At 50.1% G+C, this 17,789-nt stretch overlaps 1 protein-coding gene across 3 annotated transcripts in view; it reads left to right on the forward strand.

The window, feature by feature from the left end:
- Window positions 1-17,789, forward strand: part of Myrip (myosin VIIA and Rab interacting protein) — a 173,579-nt gene that overhangs the window by 66,407 nt on the left and 89,383 nt on the right. For all 3 annotated transcript variants that reach the window (XM_023700819.1, XM_023700820.1, XM_023700821.1), the window contains exon 2: window positions 4,434-4,655. In XM_023700819.1, coding sequence (XP_023556587.1) covers window positions 4,434-4,655 — 222 coding nt within the window. The remainder of the gene's footprint in view (window positions 1-4,433; window positions 4,656-17,789) is intronic.

Below are 17,789 nucleotides of genomic sequence, written 5' to 3' on the forward strand. Positions count from 1 at the left end.
GCAGATCTACAAAGTTCTGATATGTCCAGTTGTGCCTGGTTTGGGTCTGGCTGCTATGTTCAGTTTCTTCCTGTTGCTGCCCTTGGGGATGAGCCTGTTGTGCCCCTCTGGCAAGATGTTCTGCTCCTGGACTAGCTGGTTGGTTCTGTCCCCTACACTCTCTGCAGGGATTGCAGCTGATGGGTTTCACCCCAGGCCTGTATGCCAGGCCTGAGCTGAGTCTGGGAGGGACAAGGTAGAGTAGGGGGGAGAGGCACCTCTCCCACACACTCACCAGGCCTAGGCTAGGACTGGATCTGGGGGTTCCCGGAACGTGACAGAAATTCCTTCTTGTGAGCAGGGTGGGGGTACTACAGAGTGATGGGGGCGTCCCAAGAAGTTGAAAGAGGGTCTCACCCATGCTGCACCTAGACTGGGACCAGTAGGTCCTGCCAGCACAGGGTAGCCAGAAGCTCTCCCACACATTCACTGGCCTTGGGCTAGAACTGGATCTTGGGGTTCCTGGAACATGGCAGAAATTCCTACTCAGCGGACGGGGTTGGGGAGGAGATGCAGAGTGGTATGGGGTGTCCCAAGGGGATGGAAGAGGTGAGGATTTATGTTTTAAAAGTGACCAGTAAGAAAAATTAGATTTCGTACTAAGTTATATTTCTTATTACAACATTTAATGCCAGTAATTATAATAAACATAGAAGAGTGATAATAAATAATACCTTCGACATGATCTGGTTGCACCCCTGTAGACTACTATTTGGACCTGAGTAAAACCCAGCACCTGCTGCTGTGTAACTTGGTGAAAGCGCTGACAACAAAACTTCAGCCACAAAGAAAGTAACAGAAGCAAAAAATGGGACAAGCAAAGAGTCTGGCAGACACAGCCAGATTTTGTTGTTCTTGCTGCTGCTGTTTTGGTTTTTGTGGTCTAGGGATCGAACTCGGTACCTCATGCTTGCTGGGCAGGTGCTTATGCTGCTTAGTTATATCCCCAGCCCTAATGGCCAGGCCTATACGGCAGCACCAGAAGAACATGCCACAGTTCTGCCAGTCAAACTTGCTTGGCAGATTCCCTAGGGTGAAGAATATTCAAGACCCAGTCACCTTACCCTATTCATAGCTGGGTGTTGGAGGTGCAAGGGCGACACTGATTCGGGAAGGCAGGCAGCTCCAGTCCGGTTTGCTTTGGGGATTTTAATCTGCAAGACCCCACTCCCATCTGCCCACAGTGTAGCATGACTCCCATGGACAATGTGAATAATTCTTCAGATTACCAGACATAAGCATACGAAGTTCGTTTTTAAAAAGTTAAGGAAGAAAAAAATTAAGCATTATCCCTGTTGAATTCCTATTATTTTGTTTAGTGAAATTCCGTGTCATTTCCTTTTTTTTTTTTTTTTTTTTTGCATGTGTACTATTTTATTTACTGATCTCTCTGAAGCACATTGAAATTCTCACAGCTAATGTAACTGTCTATGCTGCTATGTTATTCAGTACAAAAAACACTTTAGAACAGCACCTGCATTTAACTCTGGGGACTCTACCTGTGACCATTACCTTTGGACAGTAAAATCAGATGACAGATACAAGATCAATGTAACAGTTGTGATGGGCATCCTTAACATCGTCGTTACAGGAGAAAATGGGCAGGGTACCAGAGAGTAGGAAGATTTAGCAGCTGGAGCACCCTGCAGCCCTGCTGAGAAACTGCCCGTCACGGGTGGTGCAGCCCACCGCAGTAACCATATCCCACCTATGCATTCCGATGACTGCTATTGTTTTTCACCACTGAACACCAGACCCAAAGTCAGTCATTGCAGAGTTTAAATTAGGAAAGCTTAAGATAAACGTATCATTTCTAATTTTTTTTTATTTTACTATTTTTTATTCCCTTTAAAAAATATTAGGGGACAAACCCCTCAAGCCCTTCTCCTGTCCTTCTCTTGGACAGAAGCTTTCTTTCCCACCAATAAATATATTTTGCTCATAAAAAATAAAGATAAAAAAGTATTTCTTCAAGAAAAAAAAAAAGAATTCTTATAGTCAAAAACCAAAGGTGAACCAAAATGCTCTCAATAATAGCACCAGACACCAGAGGGAATTTAGTTGTCAACTCCAGAAATTCCTCCAAGTACTGTGTACATGGTGGTTTGTTACCAGTGAACAATAAAAGAAGTAAAAATATAAAATCACAGCAAGGCAAATGAAAGAAAGCAGTCTGGTAGAAAGCAGGAGAAAACATAAAACATGATGAACAGAAAGACCAAGATACGTAGTAAAAATAAACCCAGATATATTAGTAATCTCAATGGGAGTTACTTAAATTTCTATGGTATATCACCTCTCATATTGGGTGACAGTAAGAAATTCTGATTTGTGGTACTTACAAGCTCCACATCTGAAACACAGTGACACAAGTATTGACGTGAAGGATGTGAAAAGTCGCACTGAGGCACACACTGGCAATTTTTTTAAAAAGCTAGTGTGGGCCATAAAAACCATACAGGTGGACTTCAAGGCAAAAAGCATCTTTGGGGTGAAGAAGGCAGGGAGAGTGTCCAAGTGGGTGCACCTCACTTACACAGTGAGAGTCTCGGGAATGGCGTGGCACAGGCAAACCCAGCGTCCTTTTCTCATAAGCACTCCGCTCACACACACAGGACTTCATGAAAGCCGCCAGCACCTCACTGCAATGAGTCTCAATACCAAGGAATTTGTTCTTATAGACTTTCTTCTCTGATCAAAATGTAAATAAATAAAATAAAATTCAATAACAAAAATCATGGAAAGTTTAGACTTAAGAATTATAAAATATGTAAGACTACATGGCAATAAAAATGCCCTAATTCAAACCTGTACAGCAAAAGTGACACACTGAGTTTTAGTGCCCTAGATATATGAGTTAGAAAACAAGCAATAGGGGTGCAGAATGAGGAAAGCCTGTGTTTTGTACTTTCCCTTCTGCCCTCTCCCTCCTCCCTCCTCCCTCCCTCCTCTTTCCCTCTCTTTCTTTCCTCCCTTCCTCCTCCCTCCCTCTTCCTTCCCTCCTCCCTCCTCCCTTCCTCCTCTCTCTCTCCTTCCTCCCTCCCTCCTTCCCTGCCTTCCTTTTACGTGGGAGCTAGACTAGTTTCCTCCAGCTGCTCATACTAATTGCCACAAAGAGGTGACTGAAAGCAGAAGAAGTGTGTTACCTGGTTGCTCTGGAGTCAGCCTGCAGTGAGGGTGAAGACCTGGCCCCTTCTCAGCTCAGAGAGCCTTTCCATACTGCTGTCCCTGGCTTTTGGTGGCTGCTGGCAAACTGAGGTGTCCTTGCCTGTGGCCGTGGATGCCATCTCTGCCTCTATCTTCTCTGTGTGCCTCTATCAGGACACTTGTCATTAGGTGTGGAGCCCCTGAGCAGCCCAGGGAAGTTCAGACTCTTAACAGGTACATCTCCAAAGACCCAGTTTCTGAGTCTGACCCCACTGACAGAGCCCAGGAGCAGGGTGTGGGCACAGCCCTCCAGAGCCCCGACTGAGCATGTACAAACAGTGTGGGTACAGGGCTTCCCAAAAGATGACAGAGCCTGGGGTCATGAAACAAAGACAGTAGGATTCAACTGCAGAGAACTCAAATACCTCTCAATGGCCAGAAGCAGCGTAAGTGTAGAGAAAGGCCATAGTTGGGAGAAAATGTTTGCCACGTGCATCACCTACACATCCAGCGTGGACTGCGTAGTCACAGACTGAGTGCAGGAGAGTCACAGTAGTAAGTGATTGCAGTAGGAGGGTCCTGGCAGCACCAATAGGAGTGCCGTCACGACAGCTCGGCAGGAGTAACATCAGGATCGTAGCAGAGAAACACTTCCATTATTGTCAACCCCATTGCTTTTGCAGTAGGATGAGAAACCCAAACTTGCCAACTTTGAGGAGCCTGGTGACTTTCAGTCAGTGGTTCCCATGTCCCCTGCCTGTGTGGGGTCTTTCCTGGTTCTTGGGGTCCCCAGAGCCATTGCGTCCAGTGTGGTGTTGTGACTCTGTTCAGAGGCCCTGGGTGGTTTTTTTCCAGTGCCCTGTCCCCTGTGAACCTACCCTGACTCACCTGGACTTGGAAATGCTCCAAGCCCCAGGGCATCCACCTTGGGATTTAGTGAAGCAGGGCAATGTGAGATGCCCAGCCGGGCTGAGGAGGACTCAGATTTTATCACAAGTAATCTGCTCCTTTCCAATGGTATAATGAAGCAGAAGTTTTGGTGTTCCAGGACGAGCTAGGCTTTCTGATATGTGCATCTCTGTGTGTTCTCTGAGCTTTCCTTGGGCTGAGAGGCCCAGAATCACACCACCAACCAGTGAGGGCTCCTCTCCAGGCCCTCTGCAGGCCTGGTGGCTGTGGGTGTGGGCAGGGGCTGGGGCCCAGCCCCCACCTGATGTGCTGTTCCCTTCTTGCCTTCCGGGTCCCAGTGAGATGAAGCGGAAGCTGGAGGAGGAGGGCAGCAAGTGCAGCATCCTCGCCAAGCACCAGAAGTTCGTGGAGCATTGCTGCATGCGCTGCTGCGCGCCCTTCACCTTCCTTGTCAACACCCGGCGCTGCTGCAGGGACTGCAGTTTCAACGTCTGCAAGGGCTGCAGCTCCTTCCTCAAGCACGAGAAGGCCTGGGTCTGCTGTGTGTGCCAGCAAGCCAGGTGAGTGGCTGAGGCCAGGGTGAGGATGTACCCGGGGAGCAGAGGCGTGAGTGGAGCCGGGAGTGGAGAGGCAGCAGCGCCCTCCCAGCTGTCCCCTCACTTCTGTCTCCTCCAGGCTCTGGACTGCCAGGGACCCTGGGCATGGGAAGTGGGACTCACTGTGCTGGTCTGTGGGGACTGTCATGGAAGCCAGGCAGGGCTAAGGGCTGTGAGGGGCTGGTGGCTGCCATGTGGAAGACATGACCAGCGCGCAGTGCCTGTCCCCCTGCACACAGCGGAGCACTCTGGGGAGAGTGAGAGCTGGGAAAGCGCAGTTTCTTGAGCAAGTGTCTGGCATGTGTGTCCTCTGGGATTCTTAAAGCCCTGCTGGTGCTGGTGTCTGGAGAGTGCAGGGGTTTTGTGCCTGTCCTCCCTGGTGTCCGTGACAGCGAGCTGGCCCGAGGCATGGCTCAAGGGCACACACTGGGGTTTGCCTGTGCCCGCCTCATCTCGCCTCCCCGAGCTGCTCCTAACCCATGTCCTCTAACACATGGAAGATCAGGACAGCGACTGAGGAAGCTTGGGGCTCCCAGGAACCAGGCTTCAAGCTGCACAGAGCAAAGCTGCTCAGAATGCTGTTAGCAGGCTGCGGGTCTGTTGTGCATCCAGCATCAGGGCTGGCGCTGCCCTGTCCAGCCCAACTGGCACCTACAGGAGCCTGGTGGAGTCTCCTGTGCCGTTCCGCCAGAGGGAGACCCTCAGATGAGGCCCAGGGTATGCGTGTGGAGGGATGGCTGCTCTGCAAAGCCGGACAAGGTCAGGCACTGACATGAAGGTCAGCTGTGGAAGAATGGCCCAGACTGGACGCAGACACTCAGTGGAAACCAGAGCTAGGAGCCACCAGGTCCTGGGAACTAGTCAGGTGTTTGCTTGCTTTCTGGTTCCTGTAAGGTTTGCTCCAGCCACACTCAGCTGATGCATGGAGAATGGGTTGCATCCCGTTGGGGTCATTCAGTGCTCTGAGATGAGCCAGTGGGGTACAGGGTTAGGACATGGGAATAATGAAGGAGGTTGAGGTGGAGGGGCCATGGACTGGGCAGCAGGAAAGCGTGGGGGTTAGCAAAGCTGGGGAAGCGGAGGGGCTGTCACTGAGGGGCCTTGACAGAGTGAGTCAGGGAGAGGACAAAGGGCTGTGTCGGGAAGCAGTTGAAATTTGGAAGCAATGTGGAGACTGTGGACATGGGAGGTGGCCCAGGCCCGGGAGCCAGGGACACAGCAGTGCCCATGGACCCTGAAACTGGTGGACAGGGAGCCCAGGCAAGGAGTGAAGAGAGAAACAGGGCAGGGAGGAGGTGCGGTGGAGAGGGCGAGACACGTGGCTGCCATCGCGCTTCGGCATCCACAGGTAGGCGAGTCTCACACCACACTGGCTCAGGCATCTGCTGGGCACCATCGTGCCGCACTGGCCTCTGCTGTGGAGGGTGCTGTGGCCAGGACCCTGCTGCTTCCTCTCCTCACACAGCCAAGATCCTAGTATGAAAAGCTCGGAGGCTGAGCAGGAGGACGGGGCGGTGCCCAGAGCCCTCACGTGAGCGTGCGCGCGCGCGTGCGTGCGTATGTGTGTGCGTGTGCACGTGCATGCAGTTGATGAAATCGTTCACTGCAGCCGCACACAGCCGCAGGCAGAGCTGCGTTTCACTCTGGGCTACCCACTGCACATGTCCCTTCGGGACATAAACTCACCCACTTTCGCTGCCTTCATTTCATTCTTCACTGTTTATTCAGTGGCTCCTCTGTGTGTCTGTTTTGAGGGGCTGTGCACCGTGCCTCATTATAGTGGCAACAATTCTCATCCCAGAAGACTAGGGGGCTGGCGCTGGGCATGGCAGTGCACAGCATGGGGCGTGCCCAGCTGTGGCACAGCCCGGGTGTCTGCAGGGCGCCCCCAAGTCAGTACCAGGATGAGGAACGCGGCCTGCAGAGCCGTAGGCAGTGCTGCCGCAGGGCTGTCTGCAGCTTCAGCGTCTTCTCTTCACCTCAGTGAAACGGTCAGCAGGATGCTCTGTCTGATTTTTTTTTTTGCAGAACCGGGATTGAACTCAGGTCCTTGCACTTGCCAGGGAAGCGCTCATTCCACTGAGCCAACTCCCCTGTCTGATTTTGAGAGTCTTCTAACTTCCTTTCGGTGGCTGTAGCTGCAGCTGTAGCCATGTGGCTAGCTCTCCAGCGGCCTGCACATTGTGCGTTCCAGTGCATTTCTGTTGTCTGATTAGAATTGTAGCCTTGGGAGGTTAGCAAGCATCAGAAGAATTTATGATAGAATGAATGAAGGATGACTTATTTTGGAAGCTATCTAGCAAACAGAAATTACTGAGTCATTCCTTTGTCATTTTGTCATGCACAAATATGTCTTCCTGACAGCTTATTGACTGAACTCATTCCAACATCAGAGCAAGGACAGATGCTGGTTGCTGAAGCGCAGAGTGCGCCCGGCCCGTGCATATCGGCAGTGCTCTTGCCAGCGGTGTTGCTTCAAGGATTACATCCTATTTTTCTTGGGAACAAACTGACTTTGTAATTCGTTGCTTCATTATGAAAATTGTTCTGATTTTTGTCATTTTGTACTTTTACCTTTAACAGACCAATTTGGGAGTGTTTTCCTGGAAAGAAAAAATTTTTCTTAGAGCTGACCTCAGAGCCCCCATTATGCCTGTGGTGTTCACTCTGCTTTCCTGAGCGAGCTGAGGGCTCTGACTGCTCCTTGTACATCCTGCATTTCTGCCTGCTCTCTCATTAGGGGCATCCACACCACGCGTGGTTCACTGATTTGCGTAATCTGTTTGGTGGGTTTCAGGAATACCACACCTTGCCAGGCAATGGTGGTGCACGCCTGCAATCCCAGCATGAGGAGGCTGGGCAGGATTGTTGCAAGTTCGAGATCAGCCTTGGCCACATAGTGAGCTCAAAGCCAGCCTGGACTGCACAGCAAGAGCCTGTCTCCAAAAGACAAAAAGAAAAAGTGTAATATGTAGAATGGAGTGATATACCATTAAACTATGATGGCCACGAGTTAAGAACTTCTGCAAGCAAACAAATAAGTGGGAAATCCTAAAACTCACAAGAAATAAAAGGAGTCGAGATTTGCTTCAAGTAGAATATTTTTCTCATTAAATCTTTTAAAACTCCTTCTCCTTGGTGTTGCCAGGCTAAAGTGAAGGAAGGGCGCCTCTCTGTGGCTGGCGGAGGCTAAGGGCAGAGCCTTCTGGGCCAGGCTCCTAGGCCCTGTGAGTCTGTTGTTGAGAACGTACAACAACATAACAGTATTTTAAATGCCTAAATTGAACTGAATTATTTGTAATATAAAAAGCATAAACAAAAAAAAAGCATAAACACCCAACAGTAGATTATGGAAGTGGATTAAGATGCAGTCAGCCTGATAGACTCTGGTGAGGCCTTCACAATGATGTGTCTGGCTCAGGAGCACATGGGAAAGGTTAAACCCTACATGTGCAGGTAATAACTGAAATAAGGAAAACAGGAAAATAAGACAGAAGAAACGAGGTCAGTGCTTCAGAAAGGGCTGTTTCAGGCGAGGTAAGCCTGTTCCCCACCAGCCCATCCTGCACAGTTTGGACTTCTGACCTCCAAAGTCTCAGGAGCTGCAGACAGGACAGACTGAGGGAGTGTACCCCATGTGTCCCCTGCATGGCCTGGACAGGGCTGCAAGGGGGACCGAGGAGCTGCTTGTCCTGTGCATCCAGCAGGGGACAGTGTGTGACCTGGACGTCCAGGAGGCAGGGTCCTCCAGGGAGGACGTAGGTGTGGGCCTGGAGAGGCACTGACCCAGGAACTGCGAGTGGGCCTGGCTGCCCTGGCAGTGGGAGGCTCTAGCCCGTGGTCCTTTGCCCTTTGAGTGGGGGCCAGAAGGAGAGCACTCTGGGCTTCCCGCTGGCGTCCCTGGACCCTAGGGAGGAGTGATGAGCCATGTGCAGGTGGAGCCCTCGACCAGGCCCAGGCACAGCGGTGATCAGATGACCTAGATGTGTGTCTGTTTACCCACAGGCTGGGGGCTGGAAGGACACACGTTGCAGTGTACCCAAGCAGCCATTGGGTTGGGCAGTGCAGGGAGAGGAGACAGGCATGGAAAATTGTATGGACACCTCAGTGAGCAGGTGGCCCCACAACACCAAGGAGGCCACCCCTGTCTGGGAACATGATCTTGGATAGAGTGATGTGTCCAGCAGCGAAGTTAGAGCTGAGTCCCCCGAGACTGGTGATGGGACACTGGCCATGAGTTCAGGTGATTCAGACCTGCATCCTGCTCCTGAGTCTTTGGTGTGCAGGGTTTCCCTCAGATCTTCAAGGGATCAGATCCTTCCACTAAGTTCTTTTCACAGAACTTCTCCAGTACTCCTTCCTACTGCTTCTAACATAACCAAAGAATCATAATTGATCCAGAAGTTATGGAAGCAGACCTGAAAGGTAATATTTTAACAAACACGGTAGAGAGGAGGTAACCACCTGAGTCTGAACTCAGATGAGGATGTGGTTTCCTACATGTTGTTTAATCTTGCACACTTATTTAAATGTTATACTTTGAAACTGGAAGATCTACTTGATAATTAAGTAGAACCTTCAAGAAAAAGAATTCATGAGTTCTACATTTTCTAAAATCCCCTGTGCACAAAAACAGGGTTTCCACTACATCATGACTGAGGTATGTGTAGCAAAGAGAAGGGAATGGTGGTAGGCACACCATGGGGTGCAGGTATAAGTGAGGTGTGTGCTTATTCACTGTGACTTATCCACTGAAAGTGAGTCAGCACTGCCTAGCAGATAAGCAAGCTCTGGGCGTGTCTGTAGATGACTGACATGCTGCAAGCCAAGGAGGGAAGACCACCCCTGGATGTGGGTGGCACCAGCCCACAGGCTTGTAGCCTGGACAGAATGAAAAGGGGAAGGAGGAGGAAGTGGCTCTTGTGGAAGTGCTCCGTGTTCAGTGTCGCCTCTGGACATTGGTCTCTGATTTCCTTGGCTTTCCAGTGGATTCCCACAGGTGATTCCACAGTGAGCTCCTAGCCTTGGACTTTGGCTGCACCTGGATCAGAGAGCAAGAGGTGGCCACTTTGGGTTCTCCTGCCTCTGGTCCTGCAGCCAGCCCCTAGGACTTTCCCATCTCTGACCCTGTAACCCCTCCAAATAGCACCTCGTGTAATTACACGCACATTTCACGTTGCTTCTGCTGCTCTAAATAACCCTAACTGATACAGCGTGGCAAAGCCAGGGAGCACAAGTATGTGGCAGGGCCTGTGCGTCACACGAGGCCCCTCACCTCAGCGCTCCGGACTCAGGCTCAGTAGGGCCCTGCAGCCAGTGCCCACTCGTGCGCCTACCTGGCTATAGTGCCAGTGTCAGAGGCTGGCTTTGGCTCTGCCTCCAGGATCAGTCTTAAGGTTTTTGAGAAGCAATCAAAGAGACCACTGAAAAGAGATTTTACTCATGCCATTGTAACGGGGATTTCTCTCCAGGTTTCATAGGTCATGCAGATAATCCTACTGGAATTTTTTCCAAATTTTCAGCTTTCCTGTTTGTCCTTTCCAACACTGATCTGGTCAAGACAGTATGCACCTCCCTTTTCAGAAGCATCCTTCTCTCCCTTGAGGAAAACAGGCCTAGTCCATCCCAAATCTCATGAAAGCCAAGTGTCCCAAGAGAGAACCTCCGGAGCGTTCAGAAATGGAATTGAAGAAAGTGTGGAACTCTCAGAACTGGAAAATGACTTCCCTTGTATGTCAGGCAGTTTCTGATTCTTGGCTTTCAGAAAAATTGAAAGAGGACCTAAACGCCCACTAAAAATACTAGATCACAGATTGCTATGAGATTTTTACATAAGTCAGACAGCATTGGGCCAGGGATGTAGCTCCGCAGCATAAACACCTGCCTGCCAAGTGCAAGGTCCAGAGTTCAATCCTTGGTACTCAAAAAAAAAAAAAAAAAAAAAAAAAAAAAGACATTCAAAGTTGAACAACTTTGCTCTATGAAAAGGTACTTTGATTTCCTTCTATGGGAAGGGCTTCCTCAGGGCTGCTTGGAGGTGAGGGTTAAATGGTGGACACTTGCTTTTCAGCCCTGGACAAGGAGCTGCTTGGTGAAGGCATCCCCTGTTGTTCTCCCTGCTGGCCATGACGCAGTTGTGGCTCTGCTGGCCTCGCAGGAACCCTGAAGAGCATCCCCTCACCACCATGGACTGCTGTCAACTGGGCAGCCCACAACCCACCACTGTTCATCCCCTCCTGTCCCTCACACCTGCCCTTGGTCTGCTGGGCTCTGCATACACAGGAAGAGCCTCCTCACTGTTTCAGAGAAGCCCAATCCTGAGGGGAGGCTGCCAGCGTCTTCCGTCAGCCTGCTCATCCCCACAGGCCTGTGACTGGAGCGTGCGTGGGCTGAGGCTGCACTTCATGGGAGGATTGGAAATCGTCTCTTGCCTAGTAGAGCAGAGCCCTGAGTGCTATGGCCACGTGTGTCCTAGGCAGACTGCATGTCACCAGCTCCTGGGCCCACAGGAAGACTCTGGCCTGTAAGTGCAGGGAGCAGGTGACTCAGTGACTCCCGCTCAGGACATTGTGAACCTCTCCAACCGTCCTTACCCAACATCCAGACCTCTGCTTAGGGGCTGCCTTGGGAGCCTGAATGACAGACAGGGTCCAGAGTGACAGCCCTCTATGCCAGCGACATCCTGAGGAGGGCCGGGCATGGTGACCTCCCAAGCTCTTCGCCATTCTCATTCATCCACCGAGTCTTGAGCACTCTGTAGCTGGTGCTGGGTTCGAGTCCTGGATTAGCCACTGCTTTGCTGACGCCCCTAGGCAAGTTATTCAACATTCAGTTTTGGTGAGAGCGAGGTTCCTGCACTGTTTACGCAGGAAGAGAAACAAACAGGCCCATAGATGCCTGGTGGGGCCCCACGGCCTCATCTGGGAGCTGGGTTCCTGTTCTCATGGTGAGGTTGCTGAGAAGAGATTCCTTTTACTTCATAAGACATTCACTGCAATGTTAGTGCTCTGAGCAACAGGCCATTTTCTCAGTGTATAGTACTGCTTTTTTTAGCACTGCAAGGTGATATATTTTTTATAAAATTAACTTCCATGGCTTCTTTCTCAGGGCTGACCTAGGGCGGCTGGAGACACCGCATTGGCTGTGGCGGGTGAGGAGGCTGAGTACTGCTAAAGGCTTCCCAGGGGCCCCCGTGCCGGTCTGAGGGTGACTGACCTCCGTCACCACTTAATAACCTCAAGTGGATTCTGAGTTTCAGCGGCCCTGGAACTAAACAGCATATGCAGCTGTGATGCAGACATGCAGGAAAACCATTTGGGCCGTGTCCCAGTGTGCGTTTCATGTTTTTCTGCGCAACGAAATTTTTCTGAAGCAGAGTCTTGCTAGGTAGCTTAGGCTGACCTAGAGCTCACTACATAGCCTAGGCTAGCCTCGGCCTCCCAGTGCAGGGGTTACAGGTGTGTGCCGCCACACGCAGCTCACGGAAAATATTTAATCATCAAGCTAAGTTAATGGCACGCGGCCACATTCTTACCTTAAAAACATGAGTTTCATCTTTAGTATGCAATGCTTTTACATTTCCTGTGTAATAGTAAAGTTATACAAAGAGAATTAACAGTGCTGCAACAAAACATGTGGATCCTTCATTCAACTTGTGACTGGAAGCAGTGCAGGTTCTGTGGGAGCCCCAGCACCCTTCTCTGGCTGCGTATCCCTCCCTCACCCAGAGGCGCCACACTCGGACACAGCACCCTTATCACTGCATGTCTTCACTCTTTATGCGACTGCGCAGGCCTCAACAGTGCCCAGCAAGCGGCTCACTTGGTCTCCTGAGCATCGTCGGCCCATGCAGTGTGTGTTACTCTGTGGCTTGAGTCTGTGTGCAACTTGGCTCTGTGTTCTGTGTCGACACGCGTGGTGCATGTATGTAGGACTAGTGAGCCCGCCACATCTTATGCCCCTGCATTCCAGGCTCCTCTGCAGTAGGCTTGGAACTGGGCGAAGGGTTCTGGCCTGTAGACTCTGAGCACAAAGGTGTGTGTTGTGTGCTTTGGGGAGACTCTTCTTGCTCTCCGCTAAGTTGCTGGTGGGAAAGTTCTGTGCAACCAGGAGACAGTGATGTGTCCAGGAGCTTGAGCTTTGGCTGGCTGTGTAGAACAGAACCTCCTGCCAGCACACACGAGTACAATGGAGGTGCGCAGGAAGGGAGAGAAGAGAATGGAAGACTTGTGGGCTTAAGCCAGCTGGTGTTTAGAGGTTGGTCCATTAAAGCCCATCCTGTCCTGCTCAGCACGGCCACTTGGCCCCTGTGTTGAGTTTCACTGGGGGATCGCATCCATGGTTGTGTCCCCCTCCTAGTGCGGGACAAGGCTGCTCCTCAGTGCTAGCTGGCATAAGAGAGCTGACAGGACATCTTTGCCCATGGATCTTAGACACAGGTTGGGCAGCTTTCCATGGCTGCGATCGAATGAACACCTGGCACAGCCTGAAGGAGAGTTTGTTTGGCTCGCAGATTTCTGCCCACAGTTGGCCTGCTCCACTGCTTTTGTGCTGTTGAGGTGGGGACATCATGGGACTGGGTACAGGAAAATAGCTCTCATCCTGCAGCCAGGAAGGGGCGAGTAGAAGAGCAGGAGAGGGAGTAATCACTCCCTCCAGTCAGGCCCCACCTCCACCAGTGCACTCACTGTGAATTCCTTGTGGGTGAGTCAGAGGGAGCCCCACATTGCACCCTGGAAGACTCTCCACTCTACACCCTGGGCCTCTCATAGTGCATCCTGAGATCCCACCACTTTGCACCCTGGGGACCCATGACAGGTCTTGGTCTAGAGAAGACTTCCCTGGGTGTCCATAGCCCGCTCCCACCCAGGGGCTTCACCATTTGCAGGGAGCAGGATTGAGGTGGTCTGTGAGTGCTGGCCCCAGTTCTTTTCTGAGAATTTTAGCCTTCTAATAAATCACTGATTATAATGAAAATCTTTGATCCCTGGAGGTCCTACTTCATTCACTCTGGGTGAATTTTTTTAAATTAATGAATGGAAAGTCATAAAGCATATGCCATGGGATCTTCCTGCAGAGGATGCCTGCTTTCTGAGGACTCTGTGGCAGACGTCCTCACTGCTCCCACTCCCTTGGGTGAGGTTGTGCGCTGGGCCTGCGAGCGCCAATGACTGAGTACAGAGAGCTCACAGCCCGCCTCTGTAGCTGGGCACCTCCCTGCTGCACACCCTTCTGCTCCAGCATGAGAGGAACGGTGTTAGACATCCAGGGCAGACATGCAGGTCTGTGTGCATGAAAATGCTGGCTTCTTGGGGTGGAACACAGCTCTGTATGCTTCTCGCTGCTCTGGGCCTCCCAAAGTTCCTAGAATCAATGCTTATTACTTATGTGATTGAGAAAGCAGTGACTAAATATTTGTCCCTTCCAGAAAATATTTCTAAAACCAGGCCAGGAATAAAAACAATCATTTTCAGTTGATTAGCAGAAATCGCCAGAGTTGAGATGGGGAGAGAAACCGCTTCCTGGAGGCGCATGCCTTTGAGTCGGCACTCATCAGAAAGGAAAAACCTCACCTGGTGACCGTCGCAGGCAGAGCATCGAGCCCAGAACCTGGCTTTGAGGGGTCTGTCTGTCCCTAGTGAGCTCAAAAATGCTTTAACTTCTGAGGGCTTTGATCTCAGTGGCCACAACTGTGTCTGTGGCTCTGGAGTCGTGTCAGCTAAGCAGTGGCTCGGAAGGAATGTGTCACAGATGCTCTGAGGACAAGCGCGAGCTATGCTGAGCAGAAGTTGGCCCGTTGCTTTCAGGGTCACAGCCCTGTCTGGGTGGAGTCCAGGGTTACTGAGCACCTGCAGCTGTGGGCAGACTATGCACAGTAGATGTCGAGCGGGCTATCTCTAGCCACGGACAGAGGAGGCAGAATCAAGCTTGCCTGTGCACAGGAGGCTGGGAGCCTGGCGTCTGCTTGGACAACCTCACTGCTATCCTGTGGTGAGCAGGGTGGGCCCCAGGGAACGCAGCCTCCCCTCCTCCCTGCGTGCCTGAGAGGTGATGACGAGAGTGCAGTGCTGACTCTTGTGGCTGCTTATCAGCGGCCAGCACAGTGAGTCGTCACCCAGGGTCCTGTCTGTGTCATCTTCCTCCAGACCCACATTCTCAGCGGAGATCATGGTCACATCTACTTCCCATTGCCATTTTGCTTGAGTATGTAGAGTTATACAAAATCTGCACAATTTATTAAGCTGTTTTCATCATCTTAAACATGGTATTTCTTCTCCCATCTTTACTTTGTAACTGCAGACACTTTGTCCATGCACATCCATATGGGGCATCCTTTGGCTTTGGCTATTTTTGTAAGAAAGCTGGGGGCACAGCTCCAGGTGACAGCTGGGCATCACTCTGGCTCTTCTGAAACAGCTTCTCCTTGCATCCTCACAGATCCCATGAGCTTACTCTGCCACCAGCAATGCCCACCACTCTCCCTACCAGCTCACTGGTGCCAAAGTCTCTCACTTAAGTTCTTGCTAGGCTTTGGGAACAGCACAAGGTTATAGGAGAGTTAGATATTTTGAGGCCTGGATGTTTTCCCATGGCTTCCTCAGGACATCACACTAGCCTCTTGCATGACTGGAGACAGACTGCCGCATTGGTGCCTTGGAACCCGTGTAGTTGTTGAGGAAGGGAGCATGCAGGGTTCTCCTGGGAAAGCCCTTGAGCCCTCATGCCAGAGAGCAGTGCCACAGGAAATGCTCTGCATGGACTCCCTCGTCACTGCTGAGACTCTGGAGGGAGGGAGGCATGCTGGCGGGGGACAGGGCTCTCTCACGTTGTGCACAGGACAGCGGTGACTCTGGGCAAAGAGAGGAGCACAGGAGGACACGATGCCCCACAAGTTCTCCATGGACACTGCAGTGTGAGGCCACACACCTCCTGTGACACAGCAGGACGCAGTGTCCCTTCCCTCCATGTCCATTCCCACTATCTTGGTGGGCACTCTCAGGGACACTGCTGTCACAGCACCAAACCTGGGCAGTTTCTCTTCACCCCTTCTTGTCATGTTAAAAGCAAATCACCGGGACCAGGGTTCAACCCCCAGCGTGCCAGGCCAGCCCCGACCCCAGGGCATGCTGAGATGGTGACTGAGACTGGGTATGGTGGTGCACGCCTGAAATCCCAGCTCTTGGGAGGCTGACAACAGGAGGATCACTGAGTCCAATCTGTGTGGTGAGACCCTATAAACCCTGTAGACCCTATACTAAATACAAAAAAAAAAAAAACAAAAAACAGTGAGAGAACATTTTCTTGTCTTTTGAAACATATTGTAGGACAGTCCATCTTCCTAAAAACACCAAAATAAAAATTTAAAGAGTGTATATTGGTAGCCAACTCTCAAGGAGGAAGGACCGGTGGCCTGAGAAGGGGGCAGAGTGAGGGCACAAATTGTGCCCGGTCCCTTGTCTCCCCTAGACCAGACTGCACGGTGGGCAGAGCCGACCTCTGCTGAGCACACAGCTCAGGGCCAGTGAGTGCAGGCACAGCACTAGCAGGTGCGGCCTGCGCTGCAGAAGGCCCTCGTTTTCCACACTCACCACTTGGTCCTCAGCCCTCCACCACCGTGGGGACGCCATTCCACGTGGTAGGAATCTGTCCCCGTGGGACCTTTTGGAAGGGACTTGCCCAGTCTGCTTTAATGTGCAGAATACGGTTTTAAACATTTTAATTTTTGACCTCTTCTGCTTAAAGTTGTTCAAAGTATCTTACAAGAAAACCATCACTAAAATAGAAAAGTACCCTGAAATTTTGAAATAAGACAAAAAGGTAAGTTCATTAAGATGCAAAAACGAATGCTGCAACCTTAAAATAAACAGTGCTTACCATCAAGAGTTAGGCATTACAGAGAAAAATGGGACAGTCTTTAAGAGCAACAGGAAGTCTTACATAGCTTTATTCCTAAAGGACAGTATTTCATATTTAACTGCAGATTTTCCAATGCTATGACTCCATACAAACATGACAAAATATATGTGGTTGGGTCATTTGTTGATAAGACGCAGTCAGGTATCTGTGTAACTGGAGCAAAACTGTGAAACCCAGCAACAAAATGCCTTCCATTAGGTAAATATTTACAGTGGGGCACTGGTAACAAAAATCTTACCTTAGGTCAAATTACATGGATTTTGTTATGTCTGAAAAACACTGGTTATTGGGAAGAGGCTCTGAAGTTTGCTCCAAGGAGAAAACGTGCTGGTTATCTAGATGCTTGTGAGCACTCTCAGGAGTTTCTTAACAGATTGAAGAGGACAAACAAAGACTATTAACTCATTTCCAAAGCATACTTTACATAGACAGACATGGAAAAGTTGGTATGAATGAAAAATTTTACAGCTTGAAAATAAATGGAATGAAATTATAGCTCTATTCTTTAATGCAAATATAGTTCTACTGGTGCATTTCTAAGTGGAACTCATTTTCTCTTTCATTGAAAGATGGTCTTTCCAAACTAATTTGTCTTTGTCCAGTTACTTAAATCCCTACAGAATTTTGAAAATGTATTTTGTTTATTTTTTTTTTAATGTATTTAGTGCAGGGTCTACAGGGTCTCACTATGTAGCTCGGAGTCGTAGTGATTCTCCTGTTTTCAGCCTCCCAAGTGCTGGGATTACAGGGGTGCACCACCACACCCAGTCTTAATCGCTGACTAAGCATTTCCCGGGGGTGGGCCCGCTTGGCACGGCATGCCGGGGATCAAATCCCAGCGACTGCACCCTGCCTAAGCAGGTGCTTTAGGTGGCTGAGCTATCTGGCTGGCCCTGAGAATGTATTTTATGATAGACACTGAATAAGCAGAAATTACCATGTTCGTTTAATGAAATAAGTTTTTCATGAGGCCAATAAAACACGCATGCCATTAAAAACAAACAAACAAACAAAAAACCCCACATGCTGCAGTGAGCAAGGCACTCCCAAGTGTTTGACTCAACATTTCTACCTGGATTCTTTTTTTTTTTCATAATTTTATTGATAAACAAATAGCAATGAGACAGTTTCAAATCAAATCGCTAGGACAGTTTCAATAATTAACACACTGCATACATTCTT

This window comes from Octodon degus, unplaced genomic scaffold (genome assembly GCF_000260255.1).
Source record: "Octodon degus isolate 3935 unplaced genomic scaffold, OctDeg1.0 scaffold00126, whole genome shotgun sequence".
NCBI lineage: Eukaryota > Metazoa > Chordata > Mammalia > Rodentia > Octodontidae > Octodon > Octodon degus.